At 40.4% G+C, this 21,602-nt stretch overlaps 1 protein-coding gene and 1 long non-coding RNA gene across 2 annotated transcripts in view; one reads left to right on the top strand and one right to left on the bottom strand.

The window, feature by feature from the left end:
- Positions 1–8,046, bottom strand: part of MMADHC (metabolism of cobalamin associated D) — a 17,202-nt gene extending 9,156 nt beyond the window's left edge. Inside the window, exons 1-3 of the mRNA XM_069577605.1 lie at positions 7,820–8,046; positions 7,249–7,308; positions 4,091–4,235 (exon numbers count right to left, since the gene is read on the bottom strand). Of these exons, the coding sequence (XP_069433706.1) occupies positions 4,091–4,235; positions 7,249–7,257 (154 nt within the window). The 5' untranslated portion in view covers positions 7,258–7,308; positions 7,820–8,046. The remainder of the gene's footprint in view (positions 1–4,090; positions 4,236–7,248; positions 7,309–7,819) is intronic.
- Positions 7,475–21,602, top strand: LOC138433961 (uncharacterized). Its single transcript, XR_011254538.1, has 3 exons — positions 7,475–8,061; positions 13,061–13,282; positions 20,318–21,602. It is a non-coding gene; the product is annotated as an uncharacterized lncRNA (long non-coding RNA).

The raw sequence follows: 21,602 nt of genomic DNA, 5'->3' as shown, positions 1-21,602 counted from the left end.
TGGTTTCATGTTATTTCCGAAACACTAGTTGAAGCAACCAGCTGCCAACTCATAGTTAATTCTGTTATTAGGGAATAGATTCAATAAAGCATTGTAATCTATACTATGTAATTCTTTTTTGTCTGGCTTCACTGTGTGGCTTATGGGATCTCTGTTCCCCGAAAAGGAACTGAACCCAGACCATGGTAGTGAAAGCCTGGAATCCTAACCATTAGACCATCAGGGAACTTCTGTACTATGTAATTCTTAACAGTCATTAGTAAATCTTTACATATGGTGAAAGAAATTCACAGGATAAATGACATTAAAAGAAAAAGCAAAGTCCAAGAACAGTATATGTGACATACATTTTACATGCTTATAATAATGCTTTAAATACAGGAAAAAAAAATACTTGAAAGTAAAGATACCAGACTTAATAGTGGTTACCCTTGGGGAGTGTGTGTATGTTAATCGCTCAGTCGTGTTCGATTCTTTGTGACCCCATGGACTGTAGCCCACCAGGCCTCCCTGTTCATGGGATTCTTGAGGCAAAAATACTGGAGTGGGTGGCCAGTTCCTTCTCTAGGGTATCTTCTTGACTCAGGGATCGAACTCGGGCCTCCCACACTGCAGTCAGATTCTTTACCATCTGAGCCACCAGGGAACCCTTGGGGAGGGGCATTCAACTACTGTTACCTGGTGGCACAAAACATTAATGGACTGATAAAATTCTGTACCAACCAAAGTGACATAATGCCCTGTTTACCAGTCACATGCATGAATATGGATTAAATACTTACAGAAGAATACACATTACTTTATTCCTATAAATTAAAAAAAAAAATCCTAATGTGAAAAATTAAAAAAGATCCAGAAAAAAGTAGCTCAGAAAATCAAATGAAGAAATACGCAGAGTAGGAATTTTGTTCCGAGAAAGGAAAGGATGGCTGCAGACTTTAGTTGGCAGTAAAAGTATTTATAAATATTCTGCTAGAACTAAGTGACTAAAAGTGGTCATGTCATTACGGCTGCCCCTATGTGACACCCATATCTCTCTTCCATACCTATGACAGACATTACCTATCAATTATGGAACTTTTCCCTGCTGAACCCAGACACTGTCACGTAATTCTCAACCCAAACACTCTAGCCCAGCACATCTCAAACTATTAAGAATCATCTGAGAACTTCTCAAAATGCAGATTCTGATTTACCAGATCTGAAGTGGGGCTCAAAATTCATTTCTAACCAGTCCCAGATGATGCTGATGCTATATCAGGCCATGCTATACTGGTCTGCAGATCACACTGAGTGATAAGGCTCTAGACAGCCACCAATGACCGACTGGAGTCAGTTCACAAACTAAAACTTATCAGCTGTTCTGAACAACATGGGTTTTATAGATTATTCAGATGTGTCTTCAAATAAATATTCAATATTAATATTGGATATGAGCATATTTTCAAATGTTTACTGGTCATTTGGGCTTTCTCTTACAGAAATAGCCTGTTAAAACTCATTTTTGAAATTTTTGTTTGGTTTTCTACTGGCTTGTTTTGTCCTATTGATCTACAAAAATTCTTTATATAGTTCTCCCTAGGTATTCACAGGGCAATGCTTCCTGGACCCTCATGGATATCAAAATCTGCCTATGCTCAAGTCCTTATATACAAAGGGTATAGTTCAACTGACATTTGAGCAACTCCAGAGTTAGTTGTTCAAACCCTGCAGTCAAAAACCTGAGTATAATTCATAGTCAGCTCTCTGTTTAGTCATTTCCACATGCTCAGAGTCAAGGAACTGAGAACTGTGTAGTACCGTAGTTAGTTATTACTGGAAAAAAACTTGTGTATAAAACGGATATGCACAGCTCAAACCCATGCTGTTCAAGAATGAACTGTATGTGCATATATGTAACCTATGTACATCCTCCTGTATACTTTAAATCATCTCCAGATTACCTATAATATTGAACACAAAGTAAATGATATGTAAATAATTGCTGGCACATGGCAAATTCAAGTTTTGCTATTTGGAACTTTCTGGAATTCCCCACCCTCTCAAGTATTTTCAATCTCTGGTTGGCTGAATCTGAGGATGCAGAACCCATGGACTGGGCGGCCAAGCTGTATATTCATAATACAAACCCTTAACTATTCTGAGTGACAGACCTTTAATTTATGATAGATATATGTTTAGCCTTCAGATCAAGAAAACTGAAGAATAATCAGAGATGGAGTTAGAAAACTGAGGCCAGAAAACTAGGGGAGGCTCCGCATGCCCAAGTGAATTGACATTACACTGTAAGTAATGTACTGAATGAAAAAAAGATTCCACGGGCAATCACTTCAGAATACATTAGGTAAAGTTTCTAAGAGCCCTCCCTTAGTATTTTAGTGTGCTTTATAAACCTCTCTTGAGAAACCTATATGCAGGCCAGGAAGCAACAGTTAGAACTGGACATGGAACAGACTGGTTCCAAATAGGAAAAGGGGTACGTCAAGGCTGTATATTGTCACCCTGCTTAGTCAACTTCTATGCAGAGTATATCATGAGAAACGCTGGGCTGGAAGAAACACAAGCTGGAATCAAGACTGCTGGGAGAAATATCAATAACCTTAGATATGCAGATGATACCACCCTTATGGCAGAAAGTGAAGAGGAACTAAAAAGCCTCTTGATGAAAGTGAAAGTGGAGAGTGAAAAAGTTGGCTTAAAGCTGAACACTCAGAAAAGGAAGATCATGGCATCCGGTCCCATCACTTCATGGGAAATAGATGGGGAAACAGTGGAAACAGTGTCAGACTTTATTTTTGGGGGCTCCAAAATCACTGCAGATGGTGACTGCAGCCATGAAATTAAAAGACGCTTATTCCTTGGAAGAAAAGTTATGACCAACCTAGATAGCATATTCAAAAGCAGAGACATTACTTTGCCAACTAAGGTCCGTCTAGTCAAGGCTATGGTTTTTCCTGTGGTCATGTATGGATGTGAGAGTTGGACTGTGAAGAAGGCTGAGTGTTGAAGAACTGATGTTTTTGAACTGTGGTGTTGGAAAAGACTCTTGAGAGTCCCTTGGACTGCAAGGAGATCCAACCAGTCCATTCTGAAGGAGATCAGCCCTGGGATTTCTTTGGAAGGAATGATGCTAAAGCTGAAACTCCAGTACTTTGGCCACCTCATGTGAAGAGTTGACTCACTGGAAAAGACTCTGATGCTGGGAGGGATTGGGGGCTGGGGGAGAGGGGGACGACAGAGGATGAGATGGCTGGATGGCATCACTGACTCGATGGATATGAGTCTGAGTGAACTCCGGGAGTTGGTGATGGACAGGGAGGCCTGGCGTGCTGTGATTCATGGGGTCGCAAAGAGTAGGACACGGCTGAGTGACTGAGCTGAACTGAACTGAGAATGATTAATGTGATATAGTGGTATACAAGGTGGATAAGAAAAAGCAGACTTTGATTTAATAAACACTCGTTAGTAAAAAGTGATGGCTGCTGCTGCTAAGTCACTTCAGTTGTGTCCGACTCTGTGTGACCCCATTGATGGCAGCCTGCCAGGCTCTCCTAACCCTGGGATTCTCAAGGCAAGTGGAGTGGGTTGCCATTTCCTTCTCCAATGCATGAAAGTGAAAAGTGAAAGTGAAGTCGCTCAGCCGTGTCCGACGCTCAGAGACCCCATGGACTGCAGCCTTCCAGGTTCCTCTGTCCATGGGATTTTCCAGGCAAGAGTACTGGAGTGGGGTGCCATTGCCTTCTCCGAAGTGATGGCTATATTTAGGAAATTCAGCAAAGAGTGGCAAGTAGTAGTAACATAGTTTAATAGGATCAAAAAAAGATTTGTTTCAGGGAAGACTGTGTGTGTCTGAATATAGATTAGAAAAAAACTAAAGTTCAAGAAAGTAAGTTTTAGAAACCAATATTCATTCTTTTTTTTTAATTATTGTAACTTTCTGGCATAAATATTTATGCAGAGCTCTGATTTTACTTTCAAAGGGATAAACTCAACTTTAGAAGATCAGTAAAACTTCAAGTAGAAATATTACAGGAAACATAACAAATGTTATGAAACAATTTTAAGTAAAGCAAAAATAAGTTTTACTTACAGATATCTGGAGGTGCAGTGGCCACATGAGACTCATCAGAACCTGAAGATCCTGCGGTTGAAAAGGCTCTGGGATTGACAACCCTTTTAACTAAAGAGCAAAATCCTGGGAGATAGGAAACCAGTCTGGCTCTGTTACAGAGCACCTAAGAATGACACAAAACCCAAAATTATTCTGGATATAAATGTTATACTAACACAGACAATCTCGGGCAAATCCTCACATTGCAATGTATCTTTTAAAACCAACATTGATTCTACTGTTATTGAGCACCTGCCATAGAATGAGCATCACACATATTTATAATTTTAAAAATAAACACAAATATTAAAAAAACACACACACACACACAAGTACTAAGTTATTTGGGTAAAAATATATGGCTTTCCTAGCAAGGCCAGAATCAAGAGTGCCATACAGAAAGAACAGGAACTTTGAAAAGTTGTCCTGTGTTCAGCACCAACACTAAAAAAGTGGCACAGCTAGTAAGATTCTTCTATTTTCAAAATAAAGAACTTTCAAAACCTCTCCTAGGAAAAAAATCCTACTTACTTTCACACTCTTCTTTTATTGCTATCAGATTGTACTGATTATCTCCTATGCTATCTTTCTCTTGATTTTACGGCAATGTCCACTTTCCTCCAGTTTAGCACACATCTTCATGATACCTTTTCTGCTCCTAGGTTCATTTGCTAGACTCAGGTCAGTTACAATATAAATGTGTGAACATCTTTCATGTATAAACTTAATCAAAATAGCTAAGTCAGAATAACTTATTGCAGGGGTTTGCTAACTATAGCGGACTGTAGCCTCCTGTCTGTTCTGGTGAATACAGTTCTACTGTAACACTGCCACACCCATTTATGTATTGTCTATGGCTGTTTTCTTATCATAATTGCAGTTATTTCAGAGACTCTGGCCTACAAAGCCTAAAATATTTGCTACCTGGCCCTTTATATTTTAAAACACTGCTGACTCTTAGATTAGTGGAAAACGCGTAAGAACAAATACCATTATCATCTGTGGAATTCTACTAAAAGATTTTAACAATTAAGAGATCCTTGAGGTCATAGGAAAAGTTTCATGGAGGATATACCGGGTTGTGAAGAAACAGAAATTTAGGCACTCATTTCAATGAAGCCCTTTTAGGAAGAAAGGTATGGAGGTCGTTTTCCAAGAGTGACAGGTTCACTGAAGGTGGATGTTAAGTAATGCAGTAAAGAACAGGCTTGAAATTTAACTTATGAGCAACTATAAGAGGCTTTATATTTTGTGACACAGACAGGAAAGGGCCTATTACAAGATAATAAATCAGAATTTTAACCTGTAGGCAGGGAGGAAGAGAGTTAACTGATCAAAATAAAAGATGTTTTAAGGAATGTACAACTATGGGTAGAGGAGAGAAAGGAGTGGGATTAGAGAGGTGGTATGAAAACTAGTTACCAGGAGGCTGAAACAGTCTAGCCAATTGATACTTTGGAATCATTCTTTTTCCCTTTCATATAGTATTCTGAAATCCAACCTGTGCGTTCTTTGATTGGTCTTTCTACCGCTGACAGAATTTCTTACTAATTTTATCTTCCCTTCTCTTACTCCACTTTTCAGTCACATAAAAATACCTACCCAACATTTCCATATTTCTGTCTTTAATACTGCGTAAGATTTCTTCCACTAAAATGCCGTTTTCCTTCTCCTCTTAGGTCGGACAAATTCCAACTCTTTCCTGAACATCCAGATAAACTGAACCTCCTCCAGATGTCTCCAAAATGCAAGGCCTGTTTCCAGAGCATTCTGTCCACCTGAACACTTAAGCATCCTCCCCTGGCCCTACAGTCTCATCATTAGATTATTACTTGATGTATCACATTCAACTACAAGAATACAATCCTGGGTAACTGTTACGTTACCATGTTAGTTTTCCTAACACACAACTCTAATTAAATCACCAAAATTTAAAGAATAAAGTCCAAATTACCAAGTCTATCATTCAAAACTCTTTGCTGGTGGTTTAGTTGCTAAGTCGCATCCGACTCTTTGTGACCCCACGGACTGTAACCCAACAGGCTCCTCTGTCCGTTGGATTTCCTAAGCAAGAATACTTGAGTGGGTTGCCATTTCTTACTCCAGGGGATCTTCCTGACCTGGGGATGGAACCCGAGTTTCCTGCTTTGCAGGAATATTCTGTACCACTGAGCCACCTGGGAAAGCCCCAAGATTCTTGCTGCTGCTGTTGCTAAGTCGCTCCAGTCGTGTCCAACTCTGTGCGACCCCACAGACGGCTGCCCACCAGGCTCCCCTGTCCCTGGGATTTTCCAGTTAAGAGTACTGGAGTGGGTTGCCACTGCCTTCTCCGAAGACCCTTGTTACTTGATCCTAAATCCACAATCCAACCTTATTTCCCACTCATCTTTTTCACATATCTTACATTCAAGAAGACAGAAATGACTTCTTGATTTCTGAAGGAGGGTGGGGTGGGGGGCTGGGGGTATCTTTGAATATACCCGTTCTGGGTGAGATTTAGATAATCTCACCCATCTTTTAAAATTCAAATGTTTCTCTGATTAAATGAACCCAAACCCCCACTTTCCCCTCTCCACAAAGCTCTGAATCTGTATTGTACCTCTGTGTAACTTTTAAAATTAGTTTCTACTCTTACTGTAATAGTTTTCATGTATGTTTTATGATCCCTATGGCACGATGCGTTTAAGAAATCACTGGACAGTTACCGTGAATAAATACCTCTGGCCTATGAGAATAATCTCTCCTGCTCTCATTTTGTAGTATTTGTAAGGTTACTTCCTATACTAAAACTGCTACAAAACCTACCCAAACAGAAACCGGCTTAAAAATAGATTCTAAGTATTTACGAAAATAATTTCTTTTAAAATTACCCAAAGGATGCTGGCACTGAATTTATTTCTCAAAAGGAATTTGCATAAATAAATAAAAGTATTGAGAAACATGTTTGTTTTCAGGCTACCGTCAAGGCATATTGACCTAATTTCACACCCCTTGTTTCCCTTGACATTTTTGATTCTCTAAGTACAAGAAACATTATGCCATCAATGCCATTATAATTAAACCCGCCCCTCCATTTCTTAACGAGTTCCCAAAATAATTTATTACTGTACTGCTTCTTAAGAGACTAATTTACTCACATTGGCCATTTCTGGTGGAAAGGGCAGACGAAAATTATCTTCCCTTTTGTGAAGTTATTCCTGGGAAAGCACAAAACAAAACAGGCCGGTGACGGATTAAGCTCTAACAACAGATCACTCGGGTAATGTCCACCATCGTCTACTGGGTGTCCCTTCTTCCGCGACAGGACCAAAGTCCAAGCTGTCCCCGGACCCCAGGAGACCGGGATTCGCCTCCTGCCCCCACAGGGCACAAGTCGCTGCCCACAGGAGGCCTTGCAGTTCTCAGCCCGCCCGGTGTGTCTGCGGAAGACAACTCCGACTAGATCCGGGGGAGGAAAGAGGGGCCGTCCACCAGGATGGAGTCCTGAGGCTCCAAGTAGGTATTTTAACACCGATCAAGGTTCTAAACAAGCTGTGAGCAAAGGTTCCAGCAAAGATGAAGGTTGAGGAAGCGAAAAAGATCCTAACGACAGAGTGACAGGACCGGGGACAGCGACAGGGGCCCTGTGAGTATAGGGGCAACACCCAGAGCTGTGGCCCAAAGATGGGCAGATCTGGAGGGGCTAACGCGGGCGGAAACCGTCCGTACCAGTCGCCGCCGCCACAGCCGCCTCCAGCGGTCCCAGGGCCGTAACTCTTCCCGTCTTCAAAATGGCGGCGCGACGGCAGAGGGAGTAGCGCTGACGCTGGCAGTGACCAGACTGAAGAAGTTGCTTTCGAGCGCATGGATGGGAATGATCCTCGAGCCGATGCTGCGCACGCGCACGGGAGGCCCACGTAGCACCGCCCTTTCATTGGCTAGTCCACCGCCCCCACGTACGAGGAGGAAAGGTGAGGTGTGGCTAAGGACTTGTGGGCTGGAGGTCAAGGCTCCAGAGCTGCGTTCGGCACTCATTTAATTTCGATCATTAACTCACCGATGTATTTGAAAGCCTCCTCTTGCCCCAAGACTTTATTGCTCAAAGGAGGTACAGTTTTCTGTTCTTTGTATCAATTTTTTTTTAAATTTCGAAAATAACTTTTTGAGAATAGAGCACTTTTTCCCTTTATGTGCCAGACTTTTAATAGGCGCAATAAATATATATCCCACGACGTATTTATAAGGAGTATACACTTTAAAATTTTTATTTTTAATTGAAGGATAATTGTTTTACAGTACTGTGTTGATTTCTGCCAAACATCAACATGAATCAGCCATAGGTATAACCGATGTCCCCTCCTTCTTGAACCTCCCTCCCACTTGCCTTCTCATCCCACTTCTCTAGGTTGTTACAAAGCCAAGGTTTGAGATCCCTGAGTCATATAGAAAATTCCCATTGGCTGTCTATTTTACATATGGTAATGTATGTTTCCATGTTACTGTGTCTATCCATCCCTCCCTCTCCTTCCTCCCCACCTCCCCTGAGTCCTGTCCATAAGTCTGTTCTCTGTGTCTGTGTGTCCACTGCTGTCCTGCAAATAATTTCATCAGTACCGTCTTTCTAGATTCCATATATCTGCATTAGTATATGATATTTGTTTTTCTCTTTCTGACTTCACACTGTATAATAGGCTCTGTATAATAGGTTCAACCACCTCCATTAGAACTGAAGAGTATATCATTTTAATTTGTCATTTGTATTTTACAAAGTTAACTGAAGTCCATACTTTATTCATACTGGTATTTTTTGATGGGTCATGTTGGGCAAGTTAGTCTCTTTATGCTTTTAGTATCCTCTCTTCTAAAATGGGAATAATGTAATAATAGTGTGCAACTCATAGTTCATGAATATTAAATCAGTTAATATGTAGCTAACACATCATTGGAAGGACTGATGCTGAGGCTGAAACTCCAGTACTTTGGCCACCTCATGCGAAGAGTTGACTCACTGGAAAAGACCCTGATGCTGGGAGGGGTTGGGGGCAGGAGAAGAAGGTGACGACAGAGGATGAGATGGCTGGATGGCATCACCGACTCAATGCACATGAGTTTGAGTGAACTATGGGAGTTGGTGATGGACAGGGAGGCCTGGCGTGCTGTGATTCATGGAGTCACAAAGAGTCAGACACGACTGAGCGACTGAACTGAACTAAACTGAACTGAACACATGTAGCATGCGCATGCACACACAGACACACACACACACCAGTGAGCTGAGCACACACACCCCAGTGAGCTGAGTATTTGAGTTACTTACAACTCATTCTTTTTTCATTCCTGATCATTTCACCTTCAAGTCAGCTTACTAGTCCAGGTTATATAACATGATTTTTGGTTGAATGATGATTATAAGCTTTTTGAGACTGGGAACCATATGCTATTCATTTTTGCCAGGATAGAAAATCACCTGTCAGATGGAGGTGGGAGTGAACAGCAGTATGGCAGGAGGCTGTCAGGAGTAACTTCATAGAGTAGGTGATGCTTGATCAGCATTTTGAAAGATAAGTAGTTGTTTGTATGAATGCCAAGAAAAGACATTACAGGGGTGAGGACCTTCAGTCAAAGGAAGCAGTGTGGACAGAGATACAGAATCCAAAACACTATGGGCAGTTGAGGATATCCACAAATAATCAAATGATTGAGTTGGAGGTAGACAGGGGCCAGATCATAGTCAGTCTTCAGGGAACTATTAAGGTAGATGTAATCCTGGAAGCGACGGATTACTGGGCAAATTTAAGCCATCATGGCATTATCAGATATGTGTCTTGGGAAGATCCTTGGGCTTCAGTATACAGGATAGGTTGGAAGAATGTGGAATTGGACCTGGAGCAAGTGGTTAAGAGACTATTGCTGTGCCCATGAGAAAGAACATGACACCCTGAATTAAGGGCGGGGGCAAAGTTGAGGAATCAGGACTGTGTAGCTGTCCATTGGTTGCAGACAAGGTAAAGGACACATTGAAGATGGTTCCTACATTTTTGACTTAGGATTCTTGGTGACTCGAGTTGCTTTTGCTGAGATTGGGAATCCAGGAATATGAATTTGTGGAATGTATGCTGTGTGGTGGCACTCGTATAGGGATTTTTCCATTCTTTAATTCTCATAACAATCCAGAAAAGGGACATACTATTATCCTCATGTTAAATATGAAGAAATTAAAGCACAAATGGCTTACGTATATTTCTCAAGCTGCCAGGGCTGGATTTAAATCTCAGTCTGTTAGGTTTAAAAATAGTGTTTTCTTTCCCATAGGTGTTGTCTCCTAGGAAGAAAATAGGTTTTAGGGGAATGATAATGAATTTGGCTTGGGATATCTTGAATTCTGAGATGCCAGAGGGGCATTCATATGTAGTTGTTAGTAAGTTATTGGACAGTAGGCCTGTTGCTCAGGAAAGTGGTTTATGTGGGAGACAGAGATTAGAGAGTCATTGACGTATGGGTAGCAGTTAAAGCCATAGGAACTCCTTAACCTGGAGTTCAACAGTGGGCTTTAAGAGAAAAAGGTCTGTGAAACTCCTGGAAATGTATGCAAATTTTTGTATATTTGTAAGCAGATCCATTTCCACCCCCTAGGAAGTCAGCCCATAGCTTCTTCAGATTCTTAAAGTTCATGAGTGAAAGGATCAAGAACCACTAGTGTAGCGTGTAAAAGAAAAAGGGCAAAAGTCAGAAGATTAGGTTATATACATGAAAGGGGCAGTGGAAAAAAAACTAGTAATAGAGACTGAAAATTTTCAGTTAGAGGGTAAAAGGAAATCAAGAGAGAGTGTTCTAGGCATGAAGATAATTGCTCAGGTATATTCAGTTCAATTCAGTCGCTCAGTCGTGTCCGACTCTTTGCAACCCCATGAATTGCAGCACGCCAAGCCTCCCTGTCCATCACCAACTCCTGGAGTTCACTCAGACTCACATCCATTGAGTCAGTGATGCCATCCAGCCATCTCATCCTCTGTCGTCCCCTTCTCCTCTTGCCCCCAATCCCTCCCAGCATCAGTCTTTTCCAATGAGTCAACTCTTCGTGTGAGGTGGCCAAAGTACTGGAGTTTCAGCTTTAGCATCATTCCTTCCAAAGAAATCCCAGGGCTGATCTCCTTCAGAATGGACTGGTTGGATCTCCTTGCAGTCCAAGGGACCCTCAAGAGTCTTCTCCAATACCACAGTTCAAAAGCATCAATTCTTCGGCGCTCAGCTTTCTTCACAGTCCAACTCTCACATCCATACATGACCACAGGAAAAACCATAGCCTTGACTAGACGGACCTTAGTTGGCAAAGTAATGTCTCTGCTTTTGAATATGCTATCTAGGTTAATCATAACTTTCCTTCCAAGGAGTAAGCGTCTTTTAATTTCATGGCTGCAATCACCATCTGCAGTGATTTTGGAGCCCCCCAAAATAAAGTCTGACACTGTTTCCACTGTTTCCCCATCTATTTCCCACGAAGTGGTGGGACCAGATGCCATGATCTTCATTTTCTGAATTTTGAGCTTTAAGCCACCTTTTTCACTCTCCACTGTCACTTTCATCAAAGGGCTTTTTAGTTCCTCTTCACTTTCTGCCATAAGGGTGGTGTCATCTGCATATCTGAGGTTATTGATATTTCTGCTGGCAATCTTAATTCTACCTTGTGCTTATTCCAGCCCAGTGTTTCTTATGATGTACTCTGCGTAGAAATTAAATAAGCAGGGTGACAATATACAGCTTTGATGTACTCCTTTTCCTATTTGGAACCAGTCTGTTGTTCCATGTCCTTTTCTAACTGTTGCTTCCTGACCTGCATACAAATTTCTCAAGAGGCAGGTCAGGTGGTCTTGTATTCCCATCTCTTTGAGAATTTTCCACAGTTTATTGAGATCCACACAGTCAAAGGCTTTGGTATAGTCAATAAAGCAGAAATAGATGTTTTTCTGGAACTCTCTTGCTTTTTCAACGATCCAGCAGATGTTTGAAATTTGATCTCTGGTTCCTCTACCTTTTCTAAAACCAGCTTGAACATCTGGAAGTTCACGGTTCATGTATTGCTGAAGCTTGGCTTGGATAATTTTGAGCATTACTTTACTAGCGTGAGATGAGTGCAATTGTGCAGTAGTTTGCGCATTCTTTGGCATTGCCTTTCTTTGGGATTGGAATGAAAACTGACCTTTTCCAGTCCTGTGGCCTAGATGCTATAAAAAGTGTTGTTGAGGGCCAAAACCAATCCATTGTATTTGATAACTAAGGCAATGGTGACTTTGCCAGAGGAGTTTGAGTGGAGTAGTGGGTGGAAGGAATGGAATTTTGATAACTGGGTATTCAAGGGATGAAACACAATCTCTTGAGGGAAGAGACTTTTCCTTTTGTTCACTGTAGTCCTGGGAGTTCACTGTATTCCTGACACAGTGAGATGATCAATAATTTGTTGAAAGTTGAACAGATGAAGGAGTGGTGGCTATTAGCCAGCATGTGTGTGTGTGCTAAGTCGCTTCAGTTGTGTCTGACTCTTTCTGACCCTGTGGATTGTAGCCTGCCAGGCTTCTCTGTCCATGGGATTCTCCAGGCAAGAATATTGGAGTGGGTTGCCATGCCTTCCTCCAGGAAATCTTCCAGACCCAGGGATCAAACCAGCATCTCTTACATTGTCTCCTGTATGGCAGGCAGATTCTTTATTTCTGAGCCAGCAGGGAAGCCCCATAGCCAGCATACCCCAGTGATAAAAAATTTGCTGCCATGCAGGAAACTTGGGATCAATCCCTGGGTTGGGAATATCCCCTGGAGAAGGAAATGGGACCCCACCCAAGTATTGCTGCCTTGGGAATCCCATGGACGGAGGAGCATGGTGGGCTATAGTCCACATGGTCACAGAAGAGTTGCACACGACTTAGTGACTGAACAACAATAACCGAAAGTCACAGCCTCTTTCTGTTCTATTTCCAGGCTCTATCCTACAAGAGCGTTTATGTACCCAACAGCTGGGCTGGGGGAGTAGTAGTGTTTCCATAGCATAAACGAGGAAACTGTGATTCAGAGAGGCTGAGTAAACTGCCTGATGCCACACAGCTACATGCAGTGATGAATATGAGTTTCAAACTTGGATTTGTCTGGCTCCAAAATCTCTGTCTTCCATGACAGTAAAACAAAGGAGGAGAAGAACGAGAGGTGAGTATGTCTCTCAACTGTTATCCCAGTTTTCCCTTATCTATTTGCTTTCTCTCTCTCTCGGATTGTTCTTATTCTTCAGAGACAAAGCAGGGCCTTCATACAACTATAATGATTGATCAAAGTACCAGATTATGAGATTATTCAGAGGCCTATATGTAATCCTTGGGGTTTTCTTTCTCATCTCTCTTTCTCAGAGCTGCCTGCATTAATACTTTCTGAAAAACACAGCTTTTTAAAAATTTGCATGGCTTCTACCAATTCTCAATAACAAAGGATACATACTTATGCAAACTGAGAAATATATAGTCATCACTGCATGCTCAACTTGGAAAGACTGTTGTATTGCAGCTAACTCTTTCTGTAAAAACAATAGGATTATAAAAGCAAAGAGACAAGAGGGAATATTTTCTGCTCAGCCATGCATACCTAAAGCACATTAAAAGTAATATTCTGTGTTTTCTTTTTTAGAAAGGTGCATGGAACTATTAGCTGGTTACAAGAAAATAATGAGTAAAAAAGGATAATTATATAAATTTTAAAATGGTATGAATAAAAGAAAAAATATGTGAACACTTGGTTTTTATTCTTTGATTTGGTTATGGAATGCAACTATTGAGAACACGTATTTTTAAGTTGCCTGTATCTGCTGCAAAAACTCTTTAGTGTTTGATACATTAAAACAGGCATAGTTTTGGCCATTTCTAAAAACTCAAGATTTTCCTGGAAACCCCTTGTATGTTCCAGCTATCCATTGCTAGGTGGTGATACGTGGCTGTTATAGAGAAATGCTACAGAGTGAATGTTATTTGTGTCTGGGACATAAGAGAGGAAGAGCCTTCAATTTAATATTTTGTTTTTTAGCTTGAATGTGATTTATACGTGCTGTCACTGGACTTTAATTGTGATATTAAATATAAAAATTGCCAATGTGCTCTTTGTCTCTCTCATCATTACAATGGAGACAATATTACCCACTTCATAGACGTACATGATATATATGAGATAATCCATGTAAAGATAGTCCATGTGAAGATATGAGATTGTATGATACACACATACATACAGCCCCTGTAAAGAGTTTAGCACAGTGCCTGGCACTTAGCAAGTGTGCAACAAATGTTAGCTGATATCATCTTCCTCATCATCATTGTTTGGCATCATCGTTCGTCATCATCTTTGCACTCCATCCTCATGGGGAGATGAGAGTGTGGTAAGGAGCTGTGGTTCCCATACATGTGCACAGGCTTATCAGGGCTGATGCTGCTGCCTAGGCCCTCCTCTCTATTTGGTACCAGGAAATGGTTTGGTCTAGAAAGGAACAGGCATGGATTTACGTGGGACTCAGGATGTTGGCCTGTTTTGTTCTGAGCTACTTCTTTTTGAGGTGATGGTGGCTGTATTTTAGGACTTAAAGCGTAAAATCAGAGCAGACAATAGGAATGAGAAGATTTAAGGAAAATCTGATTAAACACTGAGTGAGAAGCATCCATAAGTCACATTTTGTAAACTTAGGATTTAGGCTGTGGTGATCTAGCTACATAGAGAAAGTGGAAATGCTTCGATTTGAAACGAGGGTATAATGCTACCTGGGAGCTTGTTAAAAAGGCAGAGTCTCTGGCTCCAGCCCAAAATTGTTGCCACAGGATCTGTGTTTTAACAAGATCCATAGTGATTCATATGTATAATAAAGTTCTCTTGAATGAGATTCACCGGGAGATAGAAAAGAGACGGTAGCTTTGGGCCTTGCATAATGTACATACCCCATGTATATATAGAATCAGAATCTATAAGAGGCTAAGGAAACTATGTTTTAACCCTTCAGGGAACTTTTGTTTTTTATGAACACTGGAATTTGAGGACCACAAGTAAAAGATAAAACTGTGCTGGGGAGAAGTGAAATACCCATTGTGAACACTAGCTGCCGCTACTCTACAATTTAAAAACAGCCCCGATCATTAACAGCTAAAAGAATTATAAGAACGTCTAAATTTTCAGTGTATAGGTCTAGGGAAAATGAACTGTAAGTTAAACAGAGTTGGATTTTCCTGTGATTTTATTAAAGACCTCTAGGACATATGAATGACTTACAAAGAGAAGTGGTTGGAGATGTAGAAATTTTGGTACATGCAAATAAAAGTACATCTAAAGAATAATGTCTCTTTGTACTTGGGGAAGCAAAGTGAGTGTATGTGGTTTAAAAAGCCAAACTGGAGTCCACAGGCAAAGTATATAAGGCAGCTCAGTGACTCATTTAGAGTATTTTTTCCTTTTCCTGACCTTTCGTTACTATGTTAATTTTATGCTGGGTTTGCCAGATATTTAATTTTCATCTGCAGCTTAGGGATTGAAAGGCTTGTGTGTGCTGTTCATGTGAACATTGTCTTCATTTGTGAACACTGCACCATACTCAGGGACTTGGATTCAAGTTCTGTCTTCTTCGTCAAGTCCGTATAGATCCGCATGATGATGCCTTAACATCTGTGAGCCTTGAAATAGGCATAAAAACGCCCACATAAGGGCTGTCATGAGCAGTACCCAGGTAATACAAAATTTATGAAATGTTTTATAAATTTTAAAGTATTAAATAAATGCAAAATATTATTTGAATGCTTTATTGGGCCTCTGCTTTGGCATCGGTCTTTGAACCCCTCACCAAAGCACCTTTTCCATAAAAATGACTCTGGTTCTGCTAAGAGCCTAGTTATTTTCCCCAACTAGATCTTTTAGTTTACTTCATATAGGGTTGACTGATAAAATATAGGACTCTCGGTTACATTTGAGTTTCAGATAAACAGTGCATAATTTGTTAGTATAAGTAGGACTTAGATATTGCATGGCAGTCTGGCAAATTTAACTCAAAGCAAACTAAGGACATCGTTCCATGTTTATATTTCTACACCTGAACCTTCTATTTTGCCTGATATGGAAAAAGTCTGGTTCAAAAAAATGTAGGTCTAAAAATGGTTTCAGAGAGTTATTGCTAACTGAAAGCTCACATCTTCAAAATGTTTATATTTCCTGTCTAGAAATGGCTTGCTTGGGCTTATACTCTAAAGACTGCTTGGAGGGAAATAGGGCCTCTTAATTAATCCTTGAAATTATTTTTCATTTCTGTGATAGTGTGTTACTCTTTTGAGTTTTGATTGTTCATTAGTATCTCTCCTACTGTGTAGTTGTGGGACTAGAAGGAGGGAAAGCCTGAATCGCCAAAATGAAAGCCACTCAGATGTTGACGTTACAAACAATCCTGATGCATTTCTGATACAACATACAACGCTCTCCTGCCAATTATAATCGTGCAGCAAATGATGCTATTAAAATGTATAGACTAGATAGAGAGAGTCCATGGCCCAATGAAGGAGAAGCATAAGAAGGAAAGGGGGGAGTGAGGTATACGCTAAGTGTTGAGAAAGAGTTATCTTGAGGAATTATTTGCAGTTTCAAAGTACTTGAGGATAATATAAAAGATGGGGTTTAACTCAATAAAGTAAATTCAAAATTACGCTTTCATGGGTATGCCCTGGAGTAGAATGAGGAATCACCCTAGGATTCCTGATGTACTGAACAGCCAAATCTAACAGGAAACCCTGGGAAGGTAACTGAAGAAAAATGGCACCTTTAGGCTTAGCTGTGGACAGAGGAGCTTGGTGGGCTGCAGTCCATGGGGTCACAAAAGAGTTGGGCACGACTTTGTTCAGTTGCTAAGACGCGGCTCACTCTTCGTGACCCTGCGAACTGCAGCATGTCCTTCACTCTCTGCTGGAGTTTGCTCAAACTCATGTGCATTGAGTTGATGATGACATCCAACTATCTTATCCTCTGTCACCCTGTTCTTCTTTTGCTTTCAGTTTTTCCTGGCGTGGGGGTCTTTTCCAATGAATTGGTCATGACTGAGCAACTAAGCACAGCACAGCACAGCGACTAAATAACAATGGTAATATCAGCCTCTGGACGCTAGGTGGCGATATATAGCAACATGAGGATTTTGGAATCTGTGGGAGAGATGCTGAATTAGTGGGGGAGGCGTTGTGAGATGAGTTTTGGTTTCCTGCTGTTAACACAGAGCTCTTCAATTTATGGTAGACTGTGCCTTCCACTGTGATCTTATGAAACTTCAGTAGGGGTAGGGATTGGGTCAGAACCACCACTAGTGATTTCCTTCTTTTTAGTTTCTTCCATTTTAAGAGGTAACTTCACACTTCTGCAAAGCACTTAATTAGTCTCATCTAGCACCCAAACTTGATACCTGTATCCAAATTTAGATACAGATATGGTGAAGTTGTTTACTTGGTATTTGGGGCCATTAGAGGGAGCCAGAGAGGAGAGCGACATTGCACTAGGTGATCAGAGCCACCAGTGAGGGGTAAGGCTGTACTCCTGGACTGCCTGTTCCCGTCACTAAGAACATTTGTTAATCTGCTGACTGATTGCAGTGGGAGTATCCCCTGGACATGCTGAAAGCCCAGTACCTGTCATTTGAGTAGAGCAGGCCCTTCACCAGCCCATGGGAATATCAGTGATTATCCTACTCCAGCATAGGTTCCTGTTTTCTTTACAGTTTGATGATGTTGGGTGGCATCGGTGATGCATGCTTGCTCATTGCTTGAAGAAGCTTTTGTCTTTAGAAAAGTATATAGAATCTTGGATCAGGTAAAGTTTTTTCTCTGTTTAATTTGTGATATTTCTTGAATTCCCAGAAAATCACTTGCATATCAAATGATCATTGAAACCTTTTCTCCATCGTTTTGGGAATTTCCTCTTGTATTTATGCCCCTTTTCCTCCCTAAGTAAAACAGAATGATTTAATTAGAATTTGGGGATGAAATCTACTAAGCCTATATTCTCAACAAAAATGTGGGATTTAAGTTAATTTTCATGCCCCAGTTTGTATCCCTTTTGCCCCCTTTACATGGTCAGTTTTATCTTCAGCTGTCTTCTGACATTACCTACTGTTAGCTAAGCAGATTATGCTTGTTCTGAGCCTTTCTCACCCTGTTAATACATGCTGGTATGCCCTGTCTCCCTGCTTTTCAGGATTCAGCTCCAAGGCATTTCCTTTAAGACGTTTCTCTGGGTAATTCACACTAATCTGCTGTGAAAGCAGGAAACTAGGAAACTGCACCATAGAATAATACTCAAGGGAGCTCGTGATTGTAACCTAGGCTCAACTACTTTCTGATTGGCTTACACATGCACATATGCACACACACACACACACACACACACACACACACACAGGGCTAGGTAGATTACAAGCTTTTTGAATGTGAGGACTACAACCCAATGACACGTAGCGGTGTGGTGTATATTGAATACATATACTCAATAGACGTCCTTCTTTTATCCATTTCTGTGACCCCAAAGCGTGAAACATAGTAGATGTTCAATCAATGTCCTTTGAAACAGCTGAAGAATTGGTTTATACTGCTCTGCTGAAATATTAACTCCCTGATAATGTTAGATTGTGATATCTATTGTGAAAAACTTGGTAATCATCAGCATATACCTTACAAGAGCTAGTTTAAGCCTTCTCTCCTCCATAAGAAATTCCCAAGGCCACTACAATCCTATTTTCTTCTCCTATTTTTAAAGTACTCAATTATCTTATCTACTTTCATCATATCTCTATTAATCAAATGCGTAAGGTTAAAATCTGTAGTTGTAGTATTAATACTGGTGTCTACCTGTTAGAGCTGTGATGATTGAATGACTTGATATATTTAAAGTACTTAAAATTTTCCTGGCATTTAATAAGTGATTGGTTGTTGTTGTTTATTATTGCTGTCGATGTAAGATTGCTCCTTGTTTTATGTACATAGAGCTTGTCTTATCACCTAGATTATAAACTTTCAGGGACAGGCATCTGCATTTTAATCTCTTAGAAAATGTAATTGTGCCCCCTTTTCATTCTAATTATTGGTAGTTTGTGTCTTTTTTTCTTTTCCTGAGTAGTCTGACTGGAGGTGTATCGATTTCATTGACTCTTCTCCTAGTAATAGTTTTTGGTCTCATTGTTTTTGTACTGTTTTTCTGTTTTCAATACCATTGATTTCTGCTCTTTATTACTTTCCCCCACTTACTTTGGGTTTAATTTTCCGTTCTTTTTCTAGTATTTTTACAGTAGAAACTTAAATAATTGATTTGAGACCTTAGCATTTGCTATATTTTCTCTTCTAAAAAAATTTTTTTCTGTTTTTCCTTACTACTTTATTCATGAGCTGTGTTGTTTGATTTTCAAATAGTTGGGGATTTCCCATAATATAGCCCCTATCAATTTCTAGTTTAACTCTTGATAGACCTAGAACATACTCTGTATCTTTTCAATTCTCCTAAGTTTATTGAGACACTTTATGACCCCTGAATAGGGTCTAATTTGGTGAATGTGCAGCATGTGCTTGGAAAGTTTGTGCTTTCTGCTGTTGTTGAGAGAGTGTGTGTATATGTGTGTGTATGCTCAGTCATGTCTGACTCTTTGCGACTCCCTGGACTGTAGCCTGCTAGGCTCCTCTGCCCATGGGATTTCCCAGGCAAGAATACTGGAGTGGGTTGCCATTTCCTACTCCAGGGGATCTTCCTGACCCAGGACTGAACCCGTGTGTCTTGTGTCTCCCTCACTGGCAGGTGGATTCCTTACCAATGGGAAGCCTGTTGTTGAATATAGTGTTTTATTTATTTTTTTAGGTCAGGTTAGTTGATAACCTTGTTCAAATTTTCTGTGTTCTCCAGACTTTCTGAATCTTTATTCTGTTAATTTCTGAGAGATGTCAGTCTCCAACTATAACTAAGATTTGTTTGTCACCTTTCAGATTTACATTTTGTATTTTGAAATTCTGTGAATAGTTATGTACACATTTAGGATTCTGATAGCCTCTTGATGAATTTACCCCTCTATCATTGTGAAATGTCCTTGTTTGTTCATGATAATATTTTTTGTTCTGAAGTATACTTTGTCTCATATTAATATTATCACTCAAGTTTTCTTTGGATCAGTATTAGCATGTTACATGTTTGTCCATCCTTTTTGCTTTTAAGCTATGTATGCCTTTGATGACACTACCCTTATGGCAGAAAGTGAAGAAGAAATAAAGAGCCTCTCGATGAAAGTGAAAGAAGAGAGTAAAAAGGTTGGCTTAAAACTCAACATTCAGAAAACTAAGATTGTGGCATCTGGTCCCACCATTTCATTGGCAAATAGATGGGGAAACAGTGGAAACAGTGGCTGACTTTATTTTTCTGGGCTCCAAAGTCACTGTGGATGGTGACTGCAGCCATGAAATTAAAAGATGCTTACTCCTAGGAAGGAAAGTTATGACCAACCTAGATAGCATATTCAAAAGCAGAGACATTACTTTGCCAACAAAGGTCCGTCTAGTCAAGGCTGTGGTTTTTCCAGTGGTCCTGTATGGATGTGAGAGTTGGACTATAAAGAAAGCTTAGTGCAGAAGAATTGATGCTTTTGAACTGTGGTGTTGGAGAAGACTCTTGAGAGTCCCTTGGACTGCAAGGAGATCCAACCAGCCCATCCTAAAGGAGATCAGTCCTGGTTGTTCGTTGGAAGGACTGATGTTGAAGCTGAAACTCCAATACTTTGGCCACCTGATGTGGAGAGCTGACTCATTTGAAAAGACCCTGATGTTGGGAAAGATTGAGGGCAGGAGGAGAAGGGGACGACAGAGAATGAGGTGGTTGGATGGCATCACCGACTCAATGGACATGGGTTTGGGTGGACTCCGGGAGTTGGTGATGGACAGGGAGGCCTGGCGTGCTGAGGTTCATGGGGTTGCAAAGAGTTGGACATAACTGAGCATCTGAACTGAACTGATGCCTTTTATTTAAAGAATTTTGCAGTCATTTGTGGGGGGTCAATATGGTAATCTCTGCTTTTTAATTGGCATGCTTAAACTATAGTAATTATTCATATGGTTGCATTTGAATTTGCCATCGTGCTGTTTATTTTCTATTTGCCCCACCTGTTCTTTGTTCATTTTTCCTTTTGCCCTTCCTTTTATTGAGATTAATTGACTATTTTTTATAATTATATTTTATTCACATTGCTGGATTATATCTCTTTGTTTTGTTTTGTATTAGTCTCTTTTGGGTTAACAATATGTACCTTCAACTTCTCACAGTCCGCTTTCAAACGATACTGTACCTTTTCATCTGTAGTATAAGAACCTTACAGCAGTATACTTCTCTCTCTCTATCCTTTGTGCTATTGTTGTCATATATTTTACTTCCACAATTGCTGTAAATCCCAAAGTATAATGTTATCAGTTGTGCTTTAAGCAGGCAATTAAATGTATTTTTTATATAATTA

The sequence above is a fragment of the Ovis canadensis genome, chromosome 2 (assembly GCF_042477335.2).
Source record: "Ovis canadensis isolate MfBH-ARS-UI-01 breed Bighorn chromosome 2, ARS-UI_OviCan_v2, whole genome shotgun sequence".
In the NCBI taxonomy this organism is placed as follows: Eukaryota; Metazoa; Chordata; class Mammalia; order Artiodactyla; family Bovidae; genus Ovis; species Ovis canadensis.
The sequence above is the reverse complement of the archived record's forward strand: the minus strand, read 5'-3'. Positions and strand labels throughout refer to the sequence as shown.